This window comes from Gossypium arboreum, chromosome 9 (assembly GCF_025698485.1).
Source record: "Gossypium arboreum isolate Shixiya-1 chromosome 9, ASM2569848v2, whole genome shotgun sequence".
Classification (NCBI taxonomy): Eukaryota; Viridiplantae; Streptophyta; class Magnoliopsida; order Malvales; family Malvaceae; genus Gossypium; species Gossypium arboreum.
In genome coordinates this window covers 85200728-85227119 of record NC_069078.1, presented here as the reverse complement: position 1 = coordinate 85227119, position 26392 = coordinate 85200728, and the positions used below count along the sequence as shown (strand labels likewise).

Here is a 26392-nt window from a genome sequence, read left to right as displayed (position 1 = left end):
CAAGGACCATTAATAAAATTATTTAATTTTTATTATCTTATTATATGTTCTTTTTGGCTTTATCATGAGCGAGGTTGATTTCATTGATGAGGTGGGGATGGTTGACTTTGTTCTTCTTCACAGGGACCAAAATAGTTTGTTGATTTCATGGAAATGGGGTGAGTTAAAATGCCTCATGTTTGGCTGTTGTAATTGATTTTATTCTTTGTTCTTTTGTCTCTCTTATTTTTTCTCTTGTTTTGAGTTCAAGGCGTCTTGTTGTTTTTATTATGAATGTTCTATTTTTATGTCTTGACGCGATTTTGTAAGAAATTCTATTTTCATTAATAAAAATCTTTTGATTGAGAAAAAAATATTATTCTTTTTTTAAATCATTGTTTAAAATTTTCAAATTATTTTATTTCTTTCATCGTGAATATATTAATAGGATTAGAATTTATAATCTGTATTTTATTATACATGTATAAGTTAAGCTATGATTAGTATATAAAATCAACTCAATTTTACGAGGTTGAATATAAATAATTTGGTGATAGTAAAATCCTATGAAAGTTCTTATACTAAGAATCAGGTTACATTTTGTTTCTTCTATTTAAAAAAATGAACAAATTATTCTTGTAAGTTAGATCAAAGAACAAATTGGTCATTTATGTTAAAATTTTGATCTATTTGTATTATTAAAAATTGACGTGGCTCATAGAATAACTAGACAATGACACGTGGTATGTCACGTGTACTTCATGCGGACATACATGGACTAGTTTTTAATAGTAGAAAATGATTGAGTTTTTAATAGAAAGATCTAAGAATTAATTTGCCTATTTTTTTAATAGAATGGATAAAATGTAATTCAATTCCTAATATAAGAATTTTTGTTCGATTGATTAACTAATTAAAATGATTGAAATACATTTCACACGTAATCATAACATTATATCCTTGATATGTTGAATGTTATAGCATTCCAAACTAAAGCATTAAACCAGTTCACCAAATAGTATAAACCGGAGTCTCATTGATCAGCTATATATATACAATATGTATTATAGGTGCCATTTGCCAAAACATTTCCTCTGCTAAATTTCCCAATGTTCCATGCTTCCCAAATGAGACCAATAAACCCTAATTTTCTCCTTCCTCGCAACAACAAATACAATAAACCATATATATACACATACGTATATGTATATGTGTTCAAAAGAACATGATGAGTGCAAGAAGAAAGATGAAAAGTGGAAAGGGAAAGGGTATATCTGATGAGGAAGCAGTGTGCATGACTTTGCCTTTGGTCCCATCCTCATAAGGTGGAGGTGTATATCCATTATATGATCTATTCGGGCTGTGAGAATTAGGGCAGAAAAGGATGAGATAATCCAAGGCCTTGCAAGTGAAAGTGCTGGTGCCATCATCATAGGCATAACTGTAAGCCCTAGGACAAGCCTTTTTGAATATGGTTGAATAAAATGAAGGCCTGCATGTTGTTGGGTTACCAAATTCACCACTGCAGCAATATTGGTCTAGCCCAAATGCTTCGCATGCACTTTTGCATGCCACCACTCTCCCCGCCCCACCCCCACCGGCTCCCCCCACCACTTGAAGCTCTTTAGGACAACCTGTTTCACAAAAAAAAAAAAAAGAGCGTATAAATATGGTAAATTTTTGGGGGTATTTTTCAAAACAATGATTTATTACAATCAATTAATAAAAGCATAATAATAATAATTTAACCCTTAACATTTATCATTTTATCAGTTTTAGTTATAATTTTTTATCACTTTGATAGTTGATCTTCAATATTTAGTTAAACAATTTAAAAAAAAAAACTATTTGTGCTATTAAAATGTTAATGAAAGTTCATGTGATAATCCATATACATTTTCATCACGTTGGCAGTGAAACATTCGTGGACTGTAGACTAAATTTTAACTAAAATGGAGGGCAAAGTTAATCAAAACAAAAGGAATCAGTATCAAATCACAAAAAGGAAAAAGAAAAGTTGTGCGAATAATAAAAGTTGGTTTCTTATAGTGCTTACGCAGATTAAGATCAGAAGAACAGCCAGTGGCATTGCATGAGCCATGAACGCCACGAGGTGCAGCAAAAATAGGCAAATTATAGCCATCCACAAGGCTAACATCGTAAAAATCTTGTTCATTTCCCGACCCCAGTGTTATCTCAAAAAGAGACGCCGGCGGTGTAGCACCATTGCCGTCACACTGGAGCCTTCCCCCACAATCACCGGTCTGACATAACCCTACACCATTGGCATCAAACTTGCAACCTGTCCTACCCCAAATCCGACCAGACCACCCCGCAGGAACCGACGGGATTCGAACACTTTGGCCGGCATCCAACCGAAACCCCGTCGTTTGAAGCGGTGGAGACCCTGAACCGGCCAGTGTTCCAGGCCATATGGTGTAAGGACAGTTGTTTGATATTGTGAAAGTGCAACAATGGGAGATGGAAACGAACAGTGCGAGGATAATAAGGAAGACATGATGACTATGAAACATGGGTTAAACACTGTTTTGATTTAAAAGAGAAAAAAAAGCAAAAAATAGAAGTTTGGGTCTTTTTCTTTTTGGAGGTTTTTAAGGTTTCGGCCATGATTAAATAAATATTGAGGTTTTGTAGAGAATCTAGTAAAAGGGAAAATGAGGGATATCCAAGAAAAAAAGTTAAGGCTAAAGGGCTAAGACTACGTTGCTTTGCTGAGGCTGTAAAATTAGTCGCAATACTGCCATTTTGGGTTTAGTATTTTCTGTTTTTGTTCGCATTGCCATTGCCGATGACTTCTTTTACAAGCAATTCCTTGCTTTATTGATTGTGTACGAAACACCAATAATGGGATTGGAGCCCCATTGGATTAAATCGATTAGATTATTTTAAAAAGAAAAATATCAAAATTAGTTGATCGTATGTATACTGATATAAACCAAATGATTTAAATTAAAAAATTAATTGAATTCAATTTCAGTAGTACAAATATATGCGAGAAAATTTAATTTAAAAAATAAAAATAGGAGCGGAACTGAATTAAGAGAGATGATTTTATCAATTTTACATCACATGAGGATAACTAACTTTATCTCTTTTAATACTTAACAATCTATTTTGTGTTGATTTATTTTTAAATCATGTAATATATATTTTTATATTTTTATTTTTTAATACACGTGCTTTATTTTTTATTTGTAATTATTTGTGCTTTTTAGATTTTTAAAATATTTGTATTCAAAAATGATTTTTAAATATATTTTATAAACTTTTAAAATTAAAATTAAATTGACAAATTTTGAAAATGATTATGACTAGATTTATTAATTTCTTAGAAGTAAAATTAAATGATAAATTTTATAAATATTAAAATTAAATTTATTAATTTTTATATTTAAATCAAATTAATAAATATATAAATATTGAAGAACTAAATTTATTATCCAACTTTCCCTTTTATGTATTTCATAGTTGGTAACCAAGTAATTTACCCAAAATTTAGTATTTAAAATTAAATATTAACTTTTAATATTAAATTTGATAAAGTATTAAAGTTATATTAAAATTTATTTGATATATTAATAAATATTATTTAATAATATTAAAAAATTCAATAGAAAGGAATCAACATCAATGGCAAAAAAAAATATTATTAAAAGAAAATCTCATAAAAATACATATATAGTATTAATTTTAAAATTTTAAATTTTTTAGATCGGATCCAAAATCGTTGACCTTTAGCAAATTAGAAAAATACAAAATATAGACTTTTGTTTTCCTCCTTTTACCCCTCTGCTTCTTTCCGAGAAAATTTCCCATTCCAAACAAATTTTCGCGAGAAAATGATTCAATCGCTGTGATTTTTTTTTACAAAACTCTAACCGGGCAAGACACAGTACGATGAGGTCGACCTACGACCTCCTCTTAAACTTACAAAATCGAAAGCTTTCCTCATTTCTTTCATGGAAAACCCAGAACAACGAGACCAAGACAAAACCCTAATTTGCGACCCGACGCAAATCAATGCAACACAAGAAAATGAGAAAATAATCGAATGGGAAGATTTCGGGCATGAGCTTGCTAGATTGTGGAGTTTAACTTCTGCCCTTAAAGAAGCTAATGAGAAGAAGCTAAATCTTCAAGAAAAGCTTCAGTATTTTATTCAGGTAACGCTTTTTCTGATCAAATTATGGTTAAAATTTGCTTATAGGCTGGCCGGAATTTAAAGAGAGAAAAAAAGAGTTGTTGATGGTAAAGGAAATTTGGATTTTATTTGTTGGTTGACTGTAGTAGCTTGAGAGAAAGCAGGCGTTGCTGAAATTTTTAGAAATTTATGGTAGTAATTTGATTGATATATTAAGTAACTTTTTCCTTATTTAGAACACAAAAATGAAGTTTGTAAAATAGTGGGATCAAATATTGAAAAGATGTAGTGATGTTCAGTGAATTCTATGAGTTATGAAAGACTGTAATATACAACATATCTTAGTTGTATGCTCAATGTTGTTATTTTGAAAGATAGTAAGATGAAGATTTACTTTCCTCTTCTGCTATATACTATATTTGAGAAATTATCTCACCCATCAATGGTGAAGTTTTTAGACTCCAAAAGCAGTATTGGCAAGGTGAGACATACACTTAGGTTATAGTGAAACATGTTGCGACCTCTTAATCCTCTTGTAGAATTAAAATGTTTTCGCAGACATGTTACAAAGACAATCTCGTAATATTTTCCCATTGAATTTCTATTAGCTGTTTCCGACAGCTGTCTTAGTCCTAGAGCAGAAAGAAAATACATTTCTGGGATTTACGACTTTTATTTGCTTGCTAAAATGCTTTATCAAGAAGATAAGAAAGAGGACTTATTTGTTAAGCTTTACTGGAAAAAAGGAGAAGATAATCGCCTTGGTGAAGTGACCGATTTTCCTTGACAAAATATTAAATTCAACCCATATTTTCTGAGTACCAAAATAATGGTGTTAGTTCCTTTCTGTTTCATTTACTTTCTATTTGCTCTTCGAAATGTAAGACAATCTAAGAACAATATTTGCCTACGAATGTCCTGATATTTGGATATTAAGAATATTCAATTGTTTCTACTGTGTGAAAAATTGAAATGACAGCTATCTTCTATCTGGTTGGATGCCTTTGGTTAACTGTTCCAAACTCGTGCTATTTCTAAATTTCTTGCTGTTCATACCTCATTGATTTATTCTTTCTATTCAATTCCTTCTCTCCTCTTCAAGTTCTTTTCCTTTCCTTTAGGTCCCTTAAAATTGATTTGTATTATAACTTGAACATATCATTAGAAAAAGGAGCAGTATCACTCTTGAAGTGCTTGATGGAGTTTGTTAATTGATAGTCTGTGTGCATCACATTCTCTCTCTTAGTGAGATATCTGCGACCTGATTAATTAGTCCGCTGATTAGATGGTGGGAACATGCTGCGCAGGTTAAAACTGAGTCATTGACTCGATTAAATGAGCTTGAGGAAATGCGTGAGAGACTAGTGGCAAGAAAAGTGATGATAGGAAACATGTCAACGCGTTGCAAGGTTGCAACAGAGGATGCTAAAAAACAGGAGAAAATGCTTAGTACTGAGTTGAGATCATGGTTGGTTGCTGGTACCTCTCTTTCTGTTGCAAGGAAGCGACTGCAGGTGAAGTACTTATTTACTTAAATATCAATTATCTTCATTTGATATTTTGAGGAAGGTTGGATTTTATGATATTTTACAAGCTTTTTGATTGTTAAGCTTTAGATGTTAGGTATTCACCTCTCAAATGCTAGAAATCCTTCACTTTCTCTCTTCCCCCTCCATCAGTGGATGTGGGGTTTAGACAGGAAGGATTCTCATTTATGTACTCCTTTGAATAGTTCTCCAATGGTATTCTTTCACAGCATGGTTATTTATCTGTTGTTTTTGGTACAGGAATCCAATAGAACTCTCAATGAAAAAAGGGGTTACATTAAGCTGAAAAACATGCAGAGGAAGCTACGAGCAAGGCAACAATATATGATATCACAAGTTTCTTTGCTCTATCCTGTAAAGATCTTGGTTGGACCTGCACAAGAGCAAGAACTTGAATCCTATCCAAGCAGTAGTAGACTAGGTAACGTGTTCAGTTTTGGGTTACTAAATACTAAACCATTTTCAATAAAGCCCACATATGGTTCGAATTGGTAGCCAGTCTCCAAGTAAACAATGTCTCTTCCTATTTATTCTTAATTTATATTAGATTCACAGTGGTGTATGCCATGGTTTGTACCTTATTTTTTGTGCTTAGAATTTTGGATGTCCAAACTGTTTTTTTACATATATATATACTTTTTAATTTTAGTTTCTTTTTTTTAGAAGAATATATTTTTTAACTCATGAAATTCCAATGACCCAAATATTCTTCTAGCAGTATGAAATGATGCATGTTAAATTCTTTTATATATTTCTTCAAAACTTTAGAATTCCCTGCTCAAACACACTCTTATGGTTTCTAAGTAGCCAAGTACCATAATTATCACTCCACCTGTTTCACATGTAATTCGATAGTTCCCATTTTAGCAGTCCATTATTTTGTGTATGCACTCATTGGATTATTGCCATATTTTAACTTTCATGGCTATGTATTTGATTATTGTTTTGATTTCCACAAATGTTGGTGCTGGATGATATGTTGAGTTTAATTTCCTTTTGTTGTTGTCTTTACCAGGGAATTCTTCTGTATCTAAGCCCATTAATTGTGGAACCTTGACGATATTGGGTCTGCATCTCACCATGCGTCCTTTTACGAAGATGAGTTTTTTCACTGACAAAAAGGAGGTTCAGAAATCTGCAACTGCCTTAGGATATGTTGCACATGTGCGTTCCATTTCTTTGCTTAATATTAAATTAACCTTTACTACTGAATTTGTTTTCTGATAGTGCTCTAGCTGAAATCTTTTGTTGCTCAAAGAATGAAAATGATGTAGTTATTTTATATTGCTATGATCCAAGCATAGTTTTTATAGCTTGCTTCTCTTGCAGAGGCAATAGTTTTAATTTACCTAATTATTCTTTCTTTCTCCTTGCTCCCTTGTTTGCATTTTGCAGGCTGTTTCACTAATTGCTTCATATTTACAAGTTCCCTTGCGTTATCCTTTGCGCTTGGGTGGTTCCTGCTCTTATGTCAACGACAATGTACCACCAGCAGGGCCTACAACTTTGGATTTTTCATGGAAAACACCACTGTCTGCAACTGTGAAGCCTGTCGAATTTCCGTTGTTTTTAAAAGGTCAAGACACAACAAGAGCAGCTTATGCTATATTCTTGTTAAGCAAGGTGAGTTTTCACGTCCTACCATTTCTTTTGGTGAATTGTTTTCCTTTTGCATGTTTTTTATGTATGTTATTCGATTACAACTACAGTTACTATTCTATAAGATGCTGTTCATCCACAGCTTAGAAAAAGTGTGCTTATTTGTCCTTTAGCCTTTATAACTAAATATCATGCCTCTGGTAGTGGCTATTCATGGTTCATCATCACTCTTAAAGACTTGCCTATAACTTTCACTGGCCACATTAGGGGATCATGTAATCCTTATGATGGATTATAAACAGATTGAAAGAATGTGAAGATAGCCACACCTTACATGCAAAAAGGAGTGTAGCACTGAAATCCCATTCTCCATAGGTAAACTAAAAATTTAAATCGAAAAGTAATGATTGAACTTTTGCCTTTCCCTTATTGGAACTTTCTCTTGACTTGTTTCCCTATTTTGAAAAATTCTTTTCCAATGTTTTTTTGTTTTTCCCTCTCTCTCTAATGCCTTACTTGCAAATTCTTTAAGAAGAAATCCACTAACATCATTGTAATAAGTTTTACACTGCTTCCTAACTTTCATTGTGGTTTATCTTCTTTTTTTTCCTTTAAGTTTACTCTAGTCCTTGTACATCGTGAATTTTAATTTGCTTAGCTCTTATTATTAAATGTCGATTATAGGATTATTAAGTAATTACTTAAAACCATGATGATAATACCCTACTATGTTACTCTGACTCATGGATATGTGTCCTACATGGGCACCTTCATTCTTTTATGGTTTTTCCACGTATTCTGAGATGTGCTGGGCACAGGTACTTCAAGAAAAATAGTCAGAGTAACATAGGTACCTTTTATCTCAAAAGGAGATCCAGACATAAAATCTCGTACCCTAACTCTGGATTCTCTGCTTGTTTACGTTCTCTTTTACCGTTGTATCTAATATTGTATTCATGCTTATCATATCATGCATGTTTTGGCTGTTCTGATAATGCTTTGATAAAAGAAATTGCCATTGACTATGACAATTGAACATTTTATGATGTTCAATGAACAAATATAACAAGGACTGAACACCGATATCTATGCATAATACATGGGAGGGGGTTGAGTCAATCATTAGTAGATTAGTTTAAGTTGCTTTTCCTTGGTCTCGTTACATTTCACTGAAAATGGTTATGGCCAAATATCACTTTGGATTGAAAAAGGGGATTTGTAAGGAACGAGCAAGTGGTTATTTTGCAAGAATGAGACTAAGGTTTATAAATTGTGTTAAAAACTGGATTCTCCGTTTTTAGGATATGAAGGAGATGATAGCGCAGACATAGGGAAAGGGATTTTAGATACTAGAATTTGAATTCCAGAACCTATTGGATATAATCTTTTAAATGTACCTAGCGCTGGCAATTGATCAGGGCTGATTTTTGCCTGCCCTGACCTGTCATTCAAATATTTCCTTCTGGTATCCTTTTCAAACACTAAACTTCAGGTCTAGCACCTGAACCCAATCGCAAAATGGTTAATCGTTTGACCTTAACCTTCCGAATCCTAAACTAGAGCTCTCTGCCAAAGATCTATCAATTAAAACCAATTGCAATATATCTATTCCAGCTATATATATTATAGAACTAGGCCTGATCCGCTTTGCCCTTGAACCATTTTTAAGGAAAGCAATCGAATCTATAGGTTTAGGTTGGAATGACAAATATTACTGTTGAATTTTGTTATCTTGATTATAAAATGACATTACTTTGAGCACAGAAGGGTAACATGCCGAAAACAGGCTCATATACAAATCTAATTGTGCTTAGCAACTTGCTGAGCTGATTGGATTTTTACAATTTGTTTAGAGGAACAATTTGTTATCGAGCGTCTTATCAGGAATAAACATCTCTGAACAAGTTTGATATCCAAAGAAAGCTTTCAAGAAATTACTTGAGTTTTAGCAAAAGCTGTTTTCAAAGGTTATATCAATTGGTTGAGAGTATAATACTCTCTAGCACATGATCCAAAGGATGTGTGCTCCACCCATGGCAACATAACGAGCGTAGCTAGTGGTTCTTAATCTGTTGTACCAAGTGTTAAGGTTTAGTTAATCTTCCTTTCTGGCAAAAGGTTTGCTTCTTCACACCACCGGCAGAAGTAAATCACTGCTTCACACACACTGCTAACAGTAGCAATTCTCGCGATTCAGTCCCACGACATGGTATAAGGTAAACACCCAGGGCCAGTGGGTAAAAAGTTGGTCTGAGATGCGTGACATTTTTTTACTTGTCTTCGGTGTGTGTTCTTAGAATGCTCCATTTGCAACGAATTCATAGTCTGTCTTGCTTATTTTAACAGGATATTGAGCAACTTTTGAACTTCATCGGTGAGGACAGCTTAGGGCCACGGCATTTAGTAGCAAATTTGAAGGAGCTTCTGAGGTGTGTCCAGTCTTCAGAATTCATAGATACCTCCTGAATAAAAGGGATACAACTGTATATCATTAGTTAGTTACATTGTAATACTTTGGGTGCGAATTTTTTACCAAGCACCTACAATAACCCTCCAAAGGTCTTGGCTGTTAGGAAGGTCACCCTTAGTGAGCATATCATTTTTAAATAAAAACTGGGTCCGGAAGGATTTGCAAATCAGATTATTATGTGTATGAATGTTACTTGATTGTCAAGTTTCTAAATCTTCAATAAATTTGCCAAGACGAGCAGAAAACAGGTTAGATTTTTGCTTAAAGCTTAAATGGATTACGCTAGTATTTGATATTTTAATTTGATCATACGTACCCCATTTAGCCAATAATTGCATGCCCATGTAATTGCACATAAAAAGTTAGGTAAATTTAGATGGTAGAGGTGTTAATAATGTACGAGGGGAAACCCCAAAAAATATTTCAACAATTTAAAGAATCCTTAACAATCCATATTGGTTAATAGCCATATGCTAAATAATAATATGATAGGGGTTGGCAAAGACATGGATCTTTTCTTTTATAATAACTGCCTGATGCATGCATGCATATTGTGATGCATATTATTCGTTAGTTACATTGTAGTACTTTGGATGCCTAATCCTAAAGCAGACTACCCATCCCCTGACCCGATCCTCACTGAATTTCATAGTTGTCGATATTGATATTGACATACTGAACAGGAACAAAGATTTGACATTCTCGAACGGGACTATTTTGTTCTTGGTACTAATATCAACCATTTCAAATGGGACTATCTTAATTCTTATCTGACTAACCACATTAGTTATGTTGCTTCGACTCTTCATTATTCTTTAAGCGCCAAAATGTCACATCTACCTATGTCGGACGCATGGGTATGAGAATAACTTTAAAAAAGAATGAACATACCCATCTGGACATATACTCCTATCCAATGCTCGCTCGAGTCCATGAAACATAGAACATCAGTAAGGACCCAATTTACGGTGCAACTTGATATTAAGAATTTTGTATCAGGGAGGGAGCGTTAGCTACACAAGGGGCTACGACATACAAGAAACCAACAAATGAGAAAGAGAAAAAAATAATATCAACTATATATCAGTAACCTTAGTCCCAGCATAACTTCAGAAATTTAATGAATTAACTAGAAAACAAACATAAAATAAAAGCAAAACAAAACTCATGGTAATATGCAACACTATGTGTGTAATGTACATAATCGTACATGATACCTTATAAACAAAGGATGTTTTAGCCAAAAATTTTCAAAGTTCTAACTACCTACACATTGACAGAAGCATCCTATTTTGTATCTCTAACTAAATCAAAAAAATTCCAAGCATGGTTTAGGTTCAAGAATCCATGTCAAATATTTACCTCGACATTTTGCGGTACTTTGCTTCGTGCTTAGGAGTAGGATCTGTCAACATTGGTGGATATCCAAGTTCCAACACCATAAATAGAGATATTTCAGATTATATGATTTTCAAAACCTGTGACATACAAGTAATGACCATATTATTCTCAACTCAATCCTCTTTTTATCAATTGCAAAACATAAAAAGAATATCAATGCCATAACTGGTTTTTCCTTCTACCCTTTTCTTTAACTAGAAGGAAAATAAATGTAAAACATGAGTTACGCTTCAAAATGGTTCATAGACTACTAGTAAACCAGTTGGTATAGTTTATATTGCACGCTTCTCTACGAAGATCAAAAATTAATAACTATTGCAAAGTTGAATTACTCTAAGCCAACCAGGGTGGGAATCAAGATAAATCCAACAACCATTTACATTAATATCAAATAAAAAATGGAGACAAACCCAGTAAGAAGAAAGGTAAGAAGGTCATAATTTATGATCAAGCAAATATAACAAAGGCTTGGAATATACACAGCAATAGGGAAACTTCTAAATTCATACCACTAAACACTCATTTTTTCTTCGACCTCAATCTTCCAAGTTATTTTGCGATCCATCAGAAATGTTTAGAAAATCACTTTGCCATTGTAAGCAAACAAAATACTTGAGTTCCCTATCTAGCTAGTAGTAGACAAGAAAGCCATGTTAAAATATTACAGTAAACACGGCTAGGTAATACTTCACCTGAAAGAGTTCAAATCTGAGAAGATGAGCTATATGGATTTAATCATTTCTATCTCCAGGGAGGGAGGGCCAGGAGATTCAAAGGGCACATTCTAATTCAATAGTATACTTGCAACGAGCCAAAGGTAATCATGACGATAAGAGAATAATTAATGACACTCAAAAGAGTTTGAGGCTTTAAGCAGGAAAAGACTCAAAAGGACAGTAGATATCGATGAAGAGACTTGTTCTAATCTGTAGAAAATGGGGAACGAAATGCGTACAAATATGACACACTACTCAAAGCCAATGCCTAGATGTTGCAGTTTTCTAGTTCCACACAATCTGACAACCCAGAGTAAATTCTTGGATGATTCCCCAACTTGAAAAATCTAATAACTGGCTTTCAGCCTGGCTACTCATTTATACTTCACTAAAATAAAATGCACATCCATCTTGAAAACTCTCTCCTCTATGTACTGAGAGAAAACATTGAAAGCACTATCTAGGCAAAATATTAGAACATATGGGCTAAGGGTGATTAGCAGTTCCCCAGTTTACTGAAAATTCAAGAAGTCTTATCTCAAGTATTTTATGTTATCACCATCATCTCAACAACTTCTGCACATATAACTACCCTGGATTTGCTTGCTTAACCTCACAAAATCTTTCTTTGAGACCCTAATCAACAATTTAATTTCTAGCTAGAGACCAAATTCACTGTTATCATGCAGTGTCCGCAACTTTCAGAATATATTATCCAAATCTAATTACAATGTTTCTTTACACATCAAAAACCCATGGTTCCTTCACTTTGCACCAATAATTAAACGCCAAACTTTTGACCTTTCAGTATTCCTGTTTGATTATAGTTGAACCTGCTGCAATACAATATTCTATTGAATGTCAGGTAGTTTAGAACTTTAAAACTAACATGTCCAGCAAGCATTCTATAAGAAAGATCTGAGTAGACAACATAGATAAATTTTTAAGGAAAGTAGAAGCCGTATGCAAAGATTCATTCACCAATTTCCCCACATTCTCATCTTCAGAAACTTCCACTAAAGCATCTAACATTAAGTGAAGTTTTCTACCTTCAAAAAAGTAATAGTACACTTCTATAGCACCAAAAAACTCACTTTACTGAGATTTGATTATACCAAATTAGACCAATTTCCATGCCATCCAGCATTGGAAATATCTGCTTAAAATTTTGCATTACATGCAAGTCTAGAAAATGAAACTGAAAGATATTTGTTCATTAGAGTTTCTATATGAAAGACTATATTACACAGTTCAAAAAGACTTATGATACACCGTGATGCTTAGAACAGTTGTTAAACCTCAAGGACCTCATGCTGCAAGGGTAACCATACAGTTAAAGGTCATCAAGGCTAAATAACCAGATTTAACCTTTCAGTTGCACCTATTAATATGCACTATGTAAGTCCTTCCTCTTCCAGTTGACCACCTCCAACAATGATACTAAAAACAGAGAATAAAAAAATGGGAAAAGAATCAATGGTAAAACCTATTAGTAGCAATTCCCAAATCTGATTCCTTTGTGTAATTTCTGTAGAAATTTCATTTGAAGAAGTCTTCCTAAGAAGATAGGAAAAACAACACTGTTGAAGCATACAAGACCAGAAATAATAATTATGCCTTGCAATTCTGAACTAGTTGCAACCAATAAAGTACTGCTGTTGCAGTTTATAGAAATTTGCAGTCATTTGCAAAAAATTGTAGCTGCAATAATTCGGAGAGGGACAAACATTATACGACTAAAAATTAAAGTGAAATCAGGATTCAGCATTAATAGCTACCTGTGGCTTAAAATCTGGCTCACAGAATGGGATGCAAATCTTGTCCAGAAGGAACTTGATTAATTAAATGCAGAGAAAGCTCAAGAATTACCAGGAAAAAACCATGCAAAGATAAATGCCATTTGGTACCTGTATATCTAAACCATGCTCATCCAAACAACCACATAAAAAGCAACCACCAACAAAGCACCTACATATACAGGTTTACTCATCTCAATGGCGATGTAGGAAGATATAGCATAAAGTTGACTTTCTTTTCCTGCAATGATCCAAATAAGCACTCCAGCTGGATGCAGCAATCTGTCTCTAGACTTGGAGGCATAGATCCCAAGTAGCAATTTAAAAGGACAATTGCTAAATCCAACTATCAAAGTCTCTAGACTTAAAACAAATGAATCGAAGTCCTATAAAATACCAAAATGTCTCATCTGATCTCCATCTCCAAATAGGAAGACACTAAAAGATACATTAACCCCCCTGTTCCATTCTATTTGCCACGCTTTCACAATTTTGGTGTCCAAAACTGTGTCTTCTTTTCAGTCTTCAGTAACTACTACAATTTTACTTTTCTACCTTTTTATATTAACCTTAACCTTTTTGGCACCGAAAATCATCAAACACAAATACTATTTTCTTTTTAAAAAGGATGTTCCATATAAAACACACTAAGAAAAAGTCACAGATGAAGTTGAACTATTACCAAAACTATCAATTCAAAAGCCTCAAAATAAGGTTTGATGATTAAGAATCCTGAAAGAAGAGAGTCAAAAATACCAAAATTTTGCTACCACCACTAACAACATAAAGAAGACAGTTCAGGAGCTTATGCCAATTTATCATTTAGAACAAGTTGCAGGGAGAATGCCTAAACCATTCCAGTAAATGGCCCTTCACAGCTTAAATTATTGATGCTTAAAGTTTTATACATAGTTAACTACAATATCTCTGCTTCACTTAATATAGGTGGAGAGGGGAAATCTGGAAACGAATGCCGTGCTTAAACAAGTCCCTTCTCCCAAAAGATCATAAAAATGATTGGCATATCTAGTAAAGAACCCAAGTTGCATCAACAATGTCACAGCAATGTTCAGATACAATCATGCTTCCTATCAAACCCAAAAGAAAATCATTAAACATGAGCTCCATGTACACATAAAAGCACTTATGTGAATGTGGCTCCAAAGAGAAAGGCAGCATCACATGCAATTAATGCAACAAAAAGTGCAACTTTTGAATAGAGAATAAATCGAAATGCCTTAAAAATGACTAAGTGACCAATTATCAAATTTGTACCAAGAAATTAATTCCTCTTAAAGTCAGTATAATTACACAGAAGCTAAGAACAGATGTACTAACCAAGTCAGAATTATGGGCCTACACTCGGAAGCAAATGTTCCCAGGAAACATTTGTCAGGAAAAATTACAATATACAATCCTGCCAAGGGTCTCCACAAGTTATCAACACAGCCTTCACGTGAATATTGTATGTTGTCCAAAAATTGAACCGCCCTTTAATGTAACTTGTCTAGCAGCCAACTACCAGAAAAAAAAGAGAAAGTCAACGTCACAAGCAAAGCAGAACTGATCGACAAGTGAAACGGACAGGGCAGAGAGGGTGATGAGTTTTAGTTTTAGATTCCTCCTACACCGAAGAATAAACTTCCCCTATTTTTTAGCAGAAAATAGAGATGAACGGGGAAAAAAATTGTAAACTTAAGCAAGGAGATTACATGTAAACAAAAAAACAACAACAACATACACTCTCCATTGTTGCAACAAAAGGGGCAAAATATTTCAACAGAAAAATAAACAAAAATGTGAACAAATTCTACAACAGAAACTTTTATTTTCACTTCAATAACAAAGAAGAAATGTTCTATCATAATAGTAATAAAGATAAAAACTTCTGGGCTAAGATCCATTAACAAACATGAATATACAATTATGGACTAAGTACCTAATAAGACTATTTCCTTATTCTCGAGCTGGTCTCCAACAATTAATGGTAGACACATCTGGTCGACACGGCAACATGGGTGAAACACCATGACCTGAAAGATACAACCATGACATCATTCTCTCGTTTAATAGGTGCTTGATTATTTTAATGGAATTACAAGCAAACCAAGACAAAACAAAATGGCAATACCCGAATTTGGAGCTCCAGCTGGTAAAGTATTGGTGGAAGCAATCGGAAAAGCCATATTATTTGAAGGCGGTCTTTCACCAGGTGGTCTAAAGTAAGCTGCAAAAAAATTAACAGAAGTGTCATAAAAAAGTAGAGACCACATGTCAAATTTTCAACAAAGGAAAGAGAATAGCACTGCCATAGATACATCTTATAAGCATAAGTCCTCCACAAAGGAATGAAGAAGCTTTGCACATGAAATGTGCATGAAGTAAAATCAAAATAACATCTCAAATACAAATTCATGGACTTAAACCTGAGCTCTCAAAGAAGTTTAGATACCGGCACAGCATCACCAAAATGTAACAGCTAGCTGTATGGCAAGAGTCCAAAGCAGGACTTATAATCTGGTACACTAATTTTGTGGGTGCTCTTATAAAGTTAAATAAGTAGTTCTTTTACTAGACACAGGTACTCTTCAACAGAACTATTGCACTAACATTATTTATAGATGCTACCAGTTCCACTGAAAACCTACAGATACAGGCCTTTCATATTTATATGTTGACACGTTCTACATTTTTTGGAATTTTCTCTTTTAGTTCAATAGAACATCCATAACAACATGCAATAGTTAGAAGTCTGACTGCCACAACCATTTGAGGCGCATATGTTCAATTTGCAGGTAAGAACAATATGATCAGATTAAAAACATAAATTAATGCCCCTAAACATCCATCTTTCAATCATGGAAGCTTCATGGTGGTTAGGGACAAGGTAATTCAAACCTTCTTGGACAAACAATGGACCAGCAGATGGTGGATTTCTTCCTGCTATATATTCTCCTGCAGGCATTCTCCACTGTTCATCAGAAACAAATGGCCTGCGGCCATCATGTTGCGATGGCAATGAGTATTGTGGAGGGTATGAATGCTGAGGATGCGGTGGCATTGAAGGCTTTGTGAATGAGAAATGGCTAGACGAAGTTTGCGGCAGGCTAGGGGGTAAAGGCCTTTGCACAAAAGCTGTATTACCAGGTTGAAACTGTTGACTTGGTTGAGAGGATGGGGCATTTAAATACATTTCATTATGCCCATATTCTAATTGCCTTGAAGAATTGTATCCAGAAGCCTCTCGGGAATTTCGGGTTCCTGTAGGAAAGCAAGGGGATTGCTGCAGAAACAATTCATTTTTCACAGCAGCATCTATGTGACCCCCATGAGGAGCACTTCCACTAATTTGAACCATCTGATTACCCTGCACACGAAGGCATAGGTTTTATAATTTAAAAGTATTAACATACTCCAGAAATAGCAAAGAAACATCTAGAATGCTTACATTTGGCGTGCCCCGATAGTCATGAGGTACGGGTGCTTGATATGCCAGCTGAGGTGAAGACTGCATTGATGACTGAGGAGGTAGCATAGGTTGAGTGGGCAATGGTGGTTGGGGCACGAAAGCTGGAGGAGGGCATGCAGGCGGCGCAAGGGGAGGAGGTAGTTGTGTTGGTAGAGGTGGTGGAGGAGGAGGCGGCGAAGGAGATGATGGAGGTGGGGGCGGAGGTGGTGAAGGTGGCAAAGGTGGTGGTGGTGGAGGAGAATCTGGGGGTAATGGCGGGGAACCCTCGGGTAAAGGAGGGAATCCGTTGGGACTACTTGAAGCTGGTTCCATGATCCTATCAGTGCCCTGCTGCTGCATGTCCTTTTCAAGACTATCATTAGTGAATGATGGCCGGTCATCCTTCTGGTGTGCAGAAACATCCTCCATTTCAAGCTCACCATCCACGTCTTCTAAGATGCAATGACGCCTATCACTTGGAGTAACTGTACACGCTTCTAGCTCTACTAAAGCCTGAGCTGTTTCTAAAGGTGATGCGTCAGCAGCTTCTCCGCAAGGACTGTCCGAAAGCTCTTCCTCATCATCGTCAAATGCATTAGAAGACAAGAGGCCAGGCAGCTGAAATGTAGCATTACTGGTTACAAAACCAACAAAATGGATGTGTCAGGAAGTTAATGTTCATCTCGAGAGACAAATACTAGGATGTAAAGGATGGGACACAAATGCTACAAAACCCACCACAAAATACTTCAAAATTAGTAATTTCAGAGAACTACAATGTTAGATTAACTCAAAAAGCAGTAGCTGAGCAGAATATTCCAATCAGATCAATGACGGTGACCTAGGGAAATGGAGAGCTGAAAATTTGGTCTAAGCTGAAAATCAGCCTAAGGTATCCAGGTTGGTTTGAAAAACAATAGGTTTTACTTTGGTCTGTAAATCAAACTGATAAGTAAATTATGGTCTTAGTTTGGCTTCAAATATATCTCAAACCAGACCAAAATAAAACCCATTCAATAGGATATAGTGGATAATATTATTTATTATCATTACAGTAATTTGGTTTAGATGGTTGATAGAGCTTTCAGACCTTCCATACTCGTCCACAAGCATGCCTTCCATTTCTCGTATAGGATCATCTATAGCACGTTCAGCTCGAGATGGGCGCCTTAGGGAAAACCCTGAGAGTGCATCATCATTTGAAACTCCAATGTCATCCATGTAACGCCGCAGAATAGATTCAGGTAAAATTTTCCTCTCAAGCCACAACCGTAAAACCTGGTATAGACAAAAGATTCCTTTATCCTCCAGAGGGAATAGTTGTTAGAAAGAACAGAAGAATACTTTCTTACAATGATAATAATAGTATACCTTGAGACATTGACGACGATTTTCACGAGCACTTGCTCCAGGTGGAGCAGCTGCACCAAGGAGACGGGGCAATGCTGTTTGAACAGTAGGGATATATGAAGCACCAGCGATGCCTAAATAAACATTAACCACAACCGATTAATTGCTGCATTAATATTTCAAATTTGACTATTTCAGTGTGTGATTATGCAAGTAGAAAAGCAGTTAAAGGAGTGCTCTTGTTAAAATGAAGAAGCAAACAAATAAGAAAAATAATGCTATCCAAGCACAACTAAACATATTTTCTTAACTGCCAGCACCACATAAATTCAGGATTGGAGTAATTGAACACATTCCTAATCAAGGAGAACCAACCTTTCTGATTATGCGAACACTGGGTGATTGAATCAACAAGAAAGAACAGGTCAACTTTACGATGAAAACTGGGCTCACTTTCCAGCTTCCGAATAAGAAGTTCAACAACCTGCACACAGATTATGCAATCTAAAACTCCTTCCAAAAAGTAGTCTTTAAAAGGACAACATCATATGCAATAATTACCATTTAGTTTTAAATGAAATTATAAATCATAATATAAGAATTAGGGATCGAACAAGCTCATCTTGCACCACATAAAAATAAGCATAATATTTAACTTACTTCATTTGCAATGCCATACTTGGCACAATCAATAGCAAGGCGAGTTGCACGTCCGATACTTTCCTTAGTCCTCGATAGAGTCTCTATCATTCCTTCAAAAGCATCTCGAGCAACAGATGCCTCGGTACCACCACTGAGAGAGCCTCCAGCTGCCATGTGCCCAGAACTAGCTCTTCTTTCTTCGGTCTCTTCAGTATCCTGTTGATTTTGGGATCCTGACAGGTGACCAAGGGTTGATGGAGAAGTTATACTTGTTCGATGAGCAAATCCCTGCCCATCACCCTGCACTTCATTGTTGGTCACAGAGGGAAAAGGCTGAACTGCAGGATTGAGGCTCGCTCCCTGAGCCTCAGACATTGACAGAAAAGAAGAACTAGGATTTCCCAGACAATATTGTTGAGAGTGAGCTAGTCTCCTTTTTGCTTGCGCAGCGGCAATAAGATGCTTCATTGACATAGCAGAATCTGAATTTTTGGAATCAATCAACGAACCACTTCTATCTTCTCTAAAGATATCGAATCTATACAATCGCAATGAAAAGTAATATAATACCTCAAAAATTATTAACTAAATGTAATAAAAAAAACAAGAGTAACGCAGAGCCATACTCCATTGAAGTTTCAGTGACAAAAGTGGTGTCATTTCCTCGCGAAATTGCTTTTGGAGTAGATTTCAGTCTCTCTACGGAAGAAGCTTGTCTATTTCTTTGACTCAAAACCTGATTTTGTTGAGAGGACTTCAAACCTTCAGAAGTCAAACCAAATCCCTTAACAAAGACAGATGGAGCCTTTTTCTGAGTTCCATTACCAGAAACCTTGGCAGCAGCTTTAGTAGTTCTGTGTTGTTCTACTTGTTTTGTGGCAGAAACCAGATGAGGAGACTTCCTTAGGGAAATCAAGTCTGGTTTGGCCTCCTTTGAAGACAATTGTTCTGATTCAGATCTTTCAGGAGTGATGGAGGCATGAGTAGGCCTTCTTTCAACAGTTTGCGGTCGAATGGGTGACACAACATCATTCATTAATTTTGAAGAAGCCTCCTTAGGACCATTGTTCTCATGTTGGTTGGATTCTTCAACACTACGTTGAGCATTGGAAGCACTTGAATGATTTACATCACTGCTTTTTGAAGCATCTGAAACAACAGAAGTTACTTTAACATCCCGGATAGATCCTCCATGAAGTGGAGTTTTGGGATCTTCTTCATCATCATCATCAAAAAGGCAAACAGCCCTACGCCTTCTGGACAATTGGGCACCTGGAATTTTCACATGACTAGAACTTGAATTGTAATTCTTCAATTCAACAGGATTTTTTCCAATTTTATTGTCAGAATTACTAGAGCCTGAACCAAACATTGCCTCCGGGGCCCGCCGATGGCGCTTTGATACAGGCAGCACAGCTTCATCACCAGAAACATCAGAAATCATGGACAGTGGAGCTCTCAATGCTAAAACATGAGATGTGGATTTTTTAGACTCTGAATGTTTAGCAGCTTTGCTGTTGACATTTTTAGAGCTTGGAGAATTACCTTCCGGTTTTTTGACAATAGATCCCTTGGAAGCCTCATTTTTCATATCTACAACCTTTGACTTTTTAGCAGGATGTAAAACTTCATCTGCTCCGAAGTTTAGCTTTCCAAGTCCAGGTTCACCCCTTTTTTTCTTGCCAGTAGTCTCACCTTCTGGATTGGCCGCAGCGTCTAGTACATTATCAGTAGCCTTCAAGTTGCTTTTGCTTTTCAGCAATTCCTTTGCCTTCTTACCACCAATGTAATTAGAATCTGATTTGAAAGTATCTGATAAGAATTTTCTTACAGAGCCACTAGATACTTTGCCTTTTACTCTATCTTTCAGTTGCTCCTCAGAATCAGGTAGATCGAGACAGCCACTAGATTTATCATCCCTCATTGTTCTTGCAGCTGAACTGCTGCTTTTCTGCCCTTGCACAGTTCTTTTCTTTGACCCAGGAGCCATCTTCTTTGACATCTGATCATCCCTCAATGATTTCTTAGTGCAATTGGCTGCAGCAATTTTATCATCAGAGAATTCCTCCTTTATAGGAGAAGGCTTGTCTAAAGATGCTGGAGAAAACACCTCCTTTTTAGCTTGTTCACCATTAGAAATTTTATCATTACCCTCAGAAGACATATGTGGAGATGAGCTATCATCTGCATGGCCAGAAATTAATGGCTTTATATGTTCGCTATTATTCTCACCTTTTCCTACACTAGTGGTTTCTTCACCAGGTGCTACTGCACTTTTTCCATTCTTTAAGTCAGCCTCTGCACCACCATCCTCAACCCCATCAGCAGATGAAGCCTCAAAGCCAGGTGTTGACTTATCAGTTTCATCTCTCAAATCACTGGACTTCTCTTTATGTAATTCATCGAATGCCACACAAATTTCCTTAACTGCTTGGACAAAGTACCTAGTTTTAACAACTTGACTCTTGGCAGACAATTTACTCTTTGTCTCACTAGTAAAAGCTTGAATATCAACAGGGGCAACAAAAGCTCTGCAAAAGAAGAAACACACCAGGGGGCCGGGGGGGGGGGGGGGTGTAAGCAACTGGAACATGAGTCAACTTTCAAAAAGCACTCGAGAAAATAATGATGCATGCATATCTTTACTGGGAAGGAAAAGTATTGCTCCTCGCTATACAAAAGGCATCGTCAAAAACTTCAACAATGAAGTATGAAAATCCCAGTTACACAAATACTGGCTTTAAGAGGAAAAAAAACAAAGGAGATATTCAACCTACAACTCGCTCAGATGTGCAAGAACATGACTTACCGAAGGAAAATGAATACACCGCCAAGTATTAAGAAGTAAACAAGAGACAGAAAAACCAGGTTCTGATTTTCAACAAATTTTCAGATGTCTGAAACAAAATTTAGGAGCAGAAGCATCATCATCGAACCATTATAATCCAAAGAGGAATAAAGTTTCCCATTCAAGGTTTCAGATTTAAGCCTCACAGCTTAAGAAAGATTATAGATATGCAAATATGGATGCAAAGACATGATAAAAGTTTAAAAGAAAAAAATCACAATACAAGCCCTTAACAGATGAAACATTTCCAAAAACCAAACCACATATTCACACAGCTCCTTTAACTTTACACATGAATAAACCATTTATGCCAATGCTACTAAGGATAACTCCAGCTGAACTTATTATTAGGGCATTTAAAAGGCCTTTACTTGAAGGCCTGCAGCTATACCATACCACCGTATGTTGACACTTAACAAACTTCAGCTAAAATCTCCAACTGCTAAATTATAACAAAATACAATATGATCAAACCAGAGATGCTTCTCTAATTCATGATCAGAAGTTGCGAAGCTATTTGGACACAATTTAAGTTACTTATTTAAGACAAACCATAACATGATAGTAAAATTGGAGACCATTCATTCAAACATTTTTCGTCTCAAGATATTTGTAAAATCAGCCCATCCAACATTCAAGAAGAAAAGCAGATAAAGAAAGTTTCATTATACAAAATAAAGATCCTTTATTGCGCCATAAATAGTGCAGAAATAATTTATGAATAAACCCTCCCTCCATAAAGATGGGTCATTAGCAAGAAAATATTTCTAAAACTATATGTAATACAAATGTGAAATAAAATGTAACACGGCATACAAAGAATCTAACTCACAAATCTATTTAATGTCAATAATAATAAAAATGGAAAATTGCAATGCCGTTCAATTCAATACCAAATAAGCTACACCAACATTCAAAAACTGCACAGTGCAATTAAGTAATAAAAGAAATGATAATGACTACTAATTAAACTAAATAGTACTGCTTTCTAGAAAATATGACTGACATTCTCTGCAACCTACAAATGCATCTATATTAAGAACCAAAGCATTGTTGAAATATAGTATTCCAAACAATCATAATAACAAATAAAATTTTATAAAATAGGTCCTTTTCTGTGTTAAATAATTTTTAGTTATATATACCTATCACCCTCGACAAGCAGAAACATTGATTTGGAGCTTCACTGTTTGCTATTACAAGCTCATTCCATTGGTTATAAAAGATAAAAAGTTCCAAATCCGTGTTTTGCCAACTTTAGTTTTCTAAAGTAGATAAGATATTTTCCTTTTATTTATTTGGGAAGATTAAGGGTGAGTCTTCTCTATTTTAAAAATAAAAAACTAACAATTTTTAAAGAGAAACAAGCCAATAGGTATTCTACTCAGACATGCCCTTTTTGCACCTTAAAATTTGGCTTCAAGAACGCCTACACACAAAAAGTCCTCACCTCATAAAAGGGACCTTTCTTAGTGGCTCTTGAGGTGCTAACAGATTCAGGCACTGCGTCCTGATGCCTAGGCACACGCCTTGGCAACAAGGATTGGCATTCAGCATATTCAACACCTTATTTGGGATACAACTATACAACAAAATAAATATTTTTGGAAGGAAATTCGGCAGTAACACCTTTCATGTGTTTATCTCATGTTCCATCTTATGGTAAAATGTGTTTTCCCTCCTACCGATAAACAAAATTGCAAAACCTAAAACAGACACATCACCTCTCTTCAGTCACCATGTTGACATCTCAATCATTCAACAGATAAATAGAGAGTAAAATGTGAAATACTTACATTTCTTCTGTTCCAAAGAATTGGACAAAATATTTCTTAGGGTCAGGTTCTCGCTCCCAATCTTCAGGCCGGCTAATCTGAAATTCATAACCCACAGAATCCACCTCAATAACCAATGGTAAACCAAAACCACAAAATAACCGAGTTCTGAGCAACAAAATAATATAAAAGAAATCAGAACCCCCGAATAATTTTTTGATGAACTTGGTAAGATCATTCAACAAAAAAGAAAACATATATTTGTGTTTTGTCCTATTTCTTTCAGTCCCAAAATTAAAATTGCATAGTTGCATTAAGTAACCAATTCAGAAACAAAACAAAGTACGAAATCTGAAACACTGAAAACACAATCAGCTAACATAAGCATGGAGAACACTGAATCCAAAACTAAGACTCCCGCAAAATAAAACAAAACTTGCTTTAAAAAATAAACAAATTGAATATAAACCAACAAATATACTACAAAGTAAGACAATGCAAGCATAAAATAACCTTACCAACATCAAACAAACTTTCTTCAAAAGAAAATCCCCCAAACTTATCATGGATTTATTCAAATTCATAAGTTCAGGTGAGCATATAAAAAATTAAAAACATAACCATTAAATTGCAAGTCTCGGGATTCAAGCTAATAAAACTACAACTAAAAATGATAAAATAAAAAGGAAAGAGAAAAAAAAAAAAGGGAAGAGAGACCTTGGCAGGCCAAGCGGGGAAACCCTTGACTTTGGCAAGAACAAGATCACCCAAACTTAAATTCTTAACTTTTGCTTTGTTCCCTCCTTTTTTACGACCTCCAGCCATAAGATTAAAACCCTAACAGATCCTTCGACGCCGTGCTTGTACGTCGTCGTTGTTATTCTTTCCTTCCGCAATAAAATTCAAATACGATTCCAGATTCCAATCCAAAACCCCAAAAAAACCCTAGAGATAGAAAAAAAAAGACTAGGAAGTTTGGTACCACGGATATCGCCGGCGGCGACAACGCGCCGTGGGAAATTCCGGCGAGTACGAGTGATTAGGGCATCGAGAGAAAACAAAAAAAAAAAAGAGAAATAAGGAAGACGGTGGAGGAAGTGAGCGAAGAGCTAAAGAGAGGGGATTGTTGTTTTGATTATTGATAGGGGCCGGGTGAAGATGAGTTGAAAGGGGGATTTTTCTTTTTTTTAAATTGGAGCTCGTACGTGAGTGATGAGCCCGGGGGTGGGGGGGGAATAGAGGCGAAGTTTTGCGTTTTGACGTTGTCGGCGTCCTTTCGTTAAGGATCTTTTCCCCTTTACTTTTTTTCTTTCTAGATTTTGTTTGCAATTCCCCTTATGAGAGTTGATATTTGGAGTGACTTCATCCATGTCATCTACTCATCCATGTTGAAGTTAGAAATTCTACTGATAACTTTATATTATATTTATGGATTTAGTTTTTAATTGAAATTTTAATTTTGATTAATTATTAGTTGTCCAAAGAGTTTACCATTCTATCAAAAAAAAACTTTTTAAGTGTCGTCTGTTAATCAGTTAGACAAATTCTTAACAATTGTAAGTATTTGTATTCCGTAGGATTTTATCTCTCACGTCCACTGAGAGTTTTAAAGGCTTCATAGAATGAAAATGCCTAAATAGGTAGAAATATAACTCACAAAGTTTATGTGATAAGTTTCAGAATAGTGCATAATATTGATTGTGTAAATAACATACATGTGAGCTCAAGTAGTACCTCACTTACATGTAAGTGCCTTATGTTTTTGAGGCTGGTAGTTTGGCCAATTACTCAACGACGATATTTTGAAATCATATGCATCTGATATATTATCATGTGTGTAATGTTATATTAACTTGTTATTTTTATATTATATCCTTAACTTAAACTACCTCTCCAATTTATTCAATTATTATAAAAACCTGAAGACATATAGCCTCATACATGGCAAAGGCTCAACCTCATGGCCTCATTAGGAAAGCCATATGCTTCACTTAAACATCATGTCACACCAAATAGACCAACACAATTTGCAAAAAAATATGTTGGGACAGGTTTTTGACCTATTCGTCAATCCATCACATCAAAGCATGACAAGCGTCTTATCTAATCCCGCTCAAGCAATGACCTAAGATAACATCCCTCACCCAACCACGACACCATGAAATAGAAATTTAATAGTTGGTGCTTAAACCCTAAACTCTAAAATAATAAATATATAATTATTACAAAAATAATAAAAATAAAACCATAAAGATATTCACACATAAAAATTATATTTTAATATTAAAAATAAAACATATTAATTACCTTACATGGAAAACGTTAACATAACGAGTACCAATTCCAATAACAAAAACCAAATACGACTACTTGATTGAAAAAATAAACGGGTATTAAATTTCACATTGAATGTAAACACTGATACCAAAAAGTATATTTACTATATATAACCAAACACTTTATTAGTAAATTCGCCCCTAAAGTATATCTCAATTCTTGTATTATTTCTTTAGGCTTTTCCATGTAGAAGTAGTAAATTGTTAATTTTATCTTATTTTACTCAAACTGTGTAACAGTTTATTTTTCGGTGGTATCAAAAATAGCGGTTTTAGAATCTCATTTTCGATGTTCGAGTCTATAAATATTATTATTTAATATT

At 35.1% G+C, this 26392-nt stretch overlaps 3 protein-coding genes across 6 annotated transcripts; 1 reads left to right on the top strand and 2 right to left on the bottom strand.

The window, feature by feature from the left end:
- Positions 1-995: 995 nt before the first annotated feature.
- LOC108456168 (pathogenesis-related thaumatin-like protein 3.5) lies at positions 996-2578 on the bottom strand. The gene is made up of 2 exons (XM_017754766.2): positions 2036-2578; positions 996-1613 (listed from the first exon to the last, which is right to left on the bottom strand). Exons 1-2 carry the CDS (start codon positions 2511-2513, stop codon positions 1195-1197), a joined length of 897 nt encoding a protein of 298 aa, XP_017610255.1. The 5' UTR covers positions 2514-2578; the 3' UTR covers positions 996-1194.
- Positions 2579-3713: 1135 nt separating this feature from the next.
- Positions 3714-10023, top strand: LOC108456638 (vacuolar protein sorting 38-like). The gene is made up of 6 exons (XM_017755199.2): positions 3714-4163; positions 5449-5655; positions 5929-6109; positions 6704-6852; positions 7084-7311; positions 9634-10023. The coding sequence occupies exons 1-6, from the start codon at positions 3960-3962 to the stop codon at positions 9751-9753; spliced, it is 1089 nt and encodes a 362-aa protein (XP_017610688.1). The 5' UTR covers positions 3714-3959; the 3' UTR covers positions 9754-10023.
- LOC108456639 (ENHANCER OF AG-4 protein 2-like) lies at positions 9041-25123 on the bottom strand. Of its 4 annotated transcripts, XR_008270907.1 has the most exons (15): positions 24451-25123; positions 23755-23831; positions 19737-21641; positions 19129-19648; positions 18844-18952; positions 18490-18602; positions 18209-18396; positions 17119-17752; positions 16569-17037; positions 15802-15897; positions 15610-15703; positions 15009-15188; positions 11120-11235; positions 10649-10782; positions 9041-9749 (listed from the first exon to the last, which is right to left on the bottom strand). XR_008270907.1 is itself a non-coding variant. In XM_053019177.1 (12 exons), the coding sequence occupies exons 1-11, from the start codon at positions 24556-24558 to the stop codon at positions 15627-15629; spliced, it is 4296 nt and encodes a 1431-aa protein (XP_052875137.1). In that variant the 5' UTR covers positions 24559-25123; the 3' UTR covers positions 14881-15188; positions 15610-15626. The 4 variants fall into 4 exon arrangements, 1 of the variants encoding a protein (XP_052875137.1); XR_008270905.1 differs by having other exon boundaries at positions 10649-11235; XR_008270906.1 differs by lacking the exon at positions 10649-10782.
- Positions 25124-26392: the final 1269 nt, after the last annotated feature.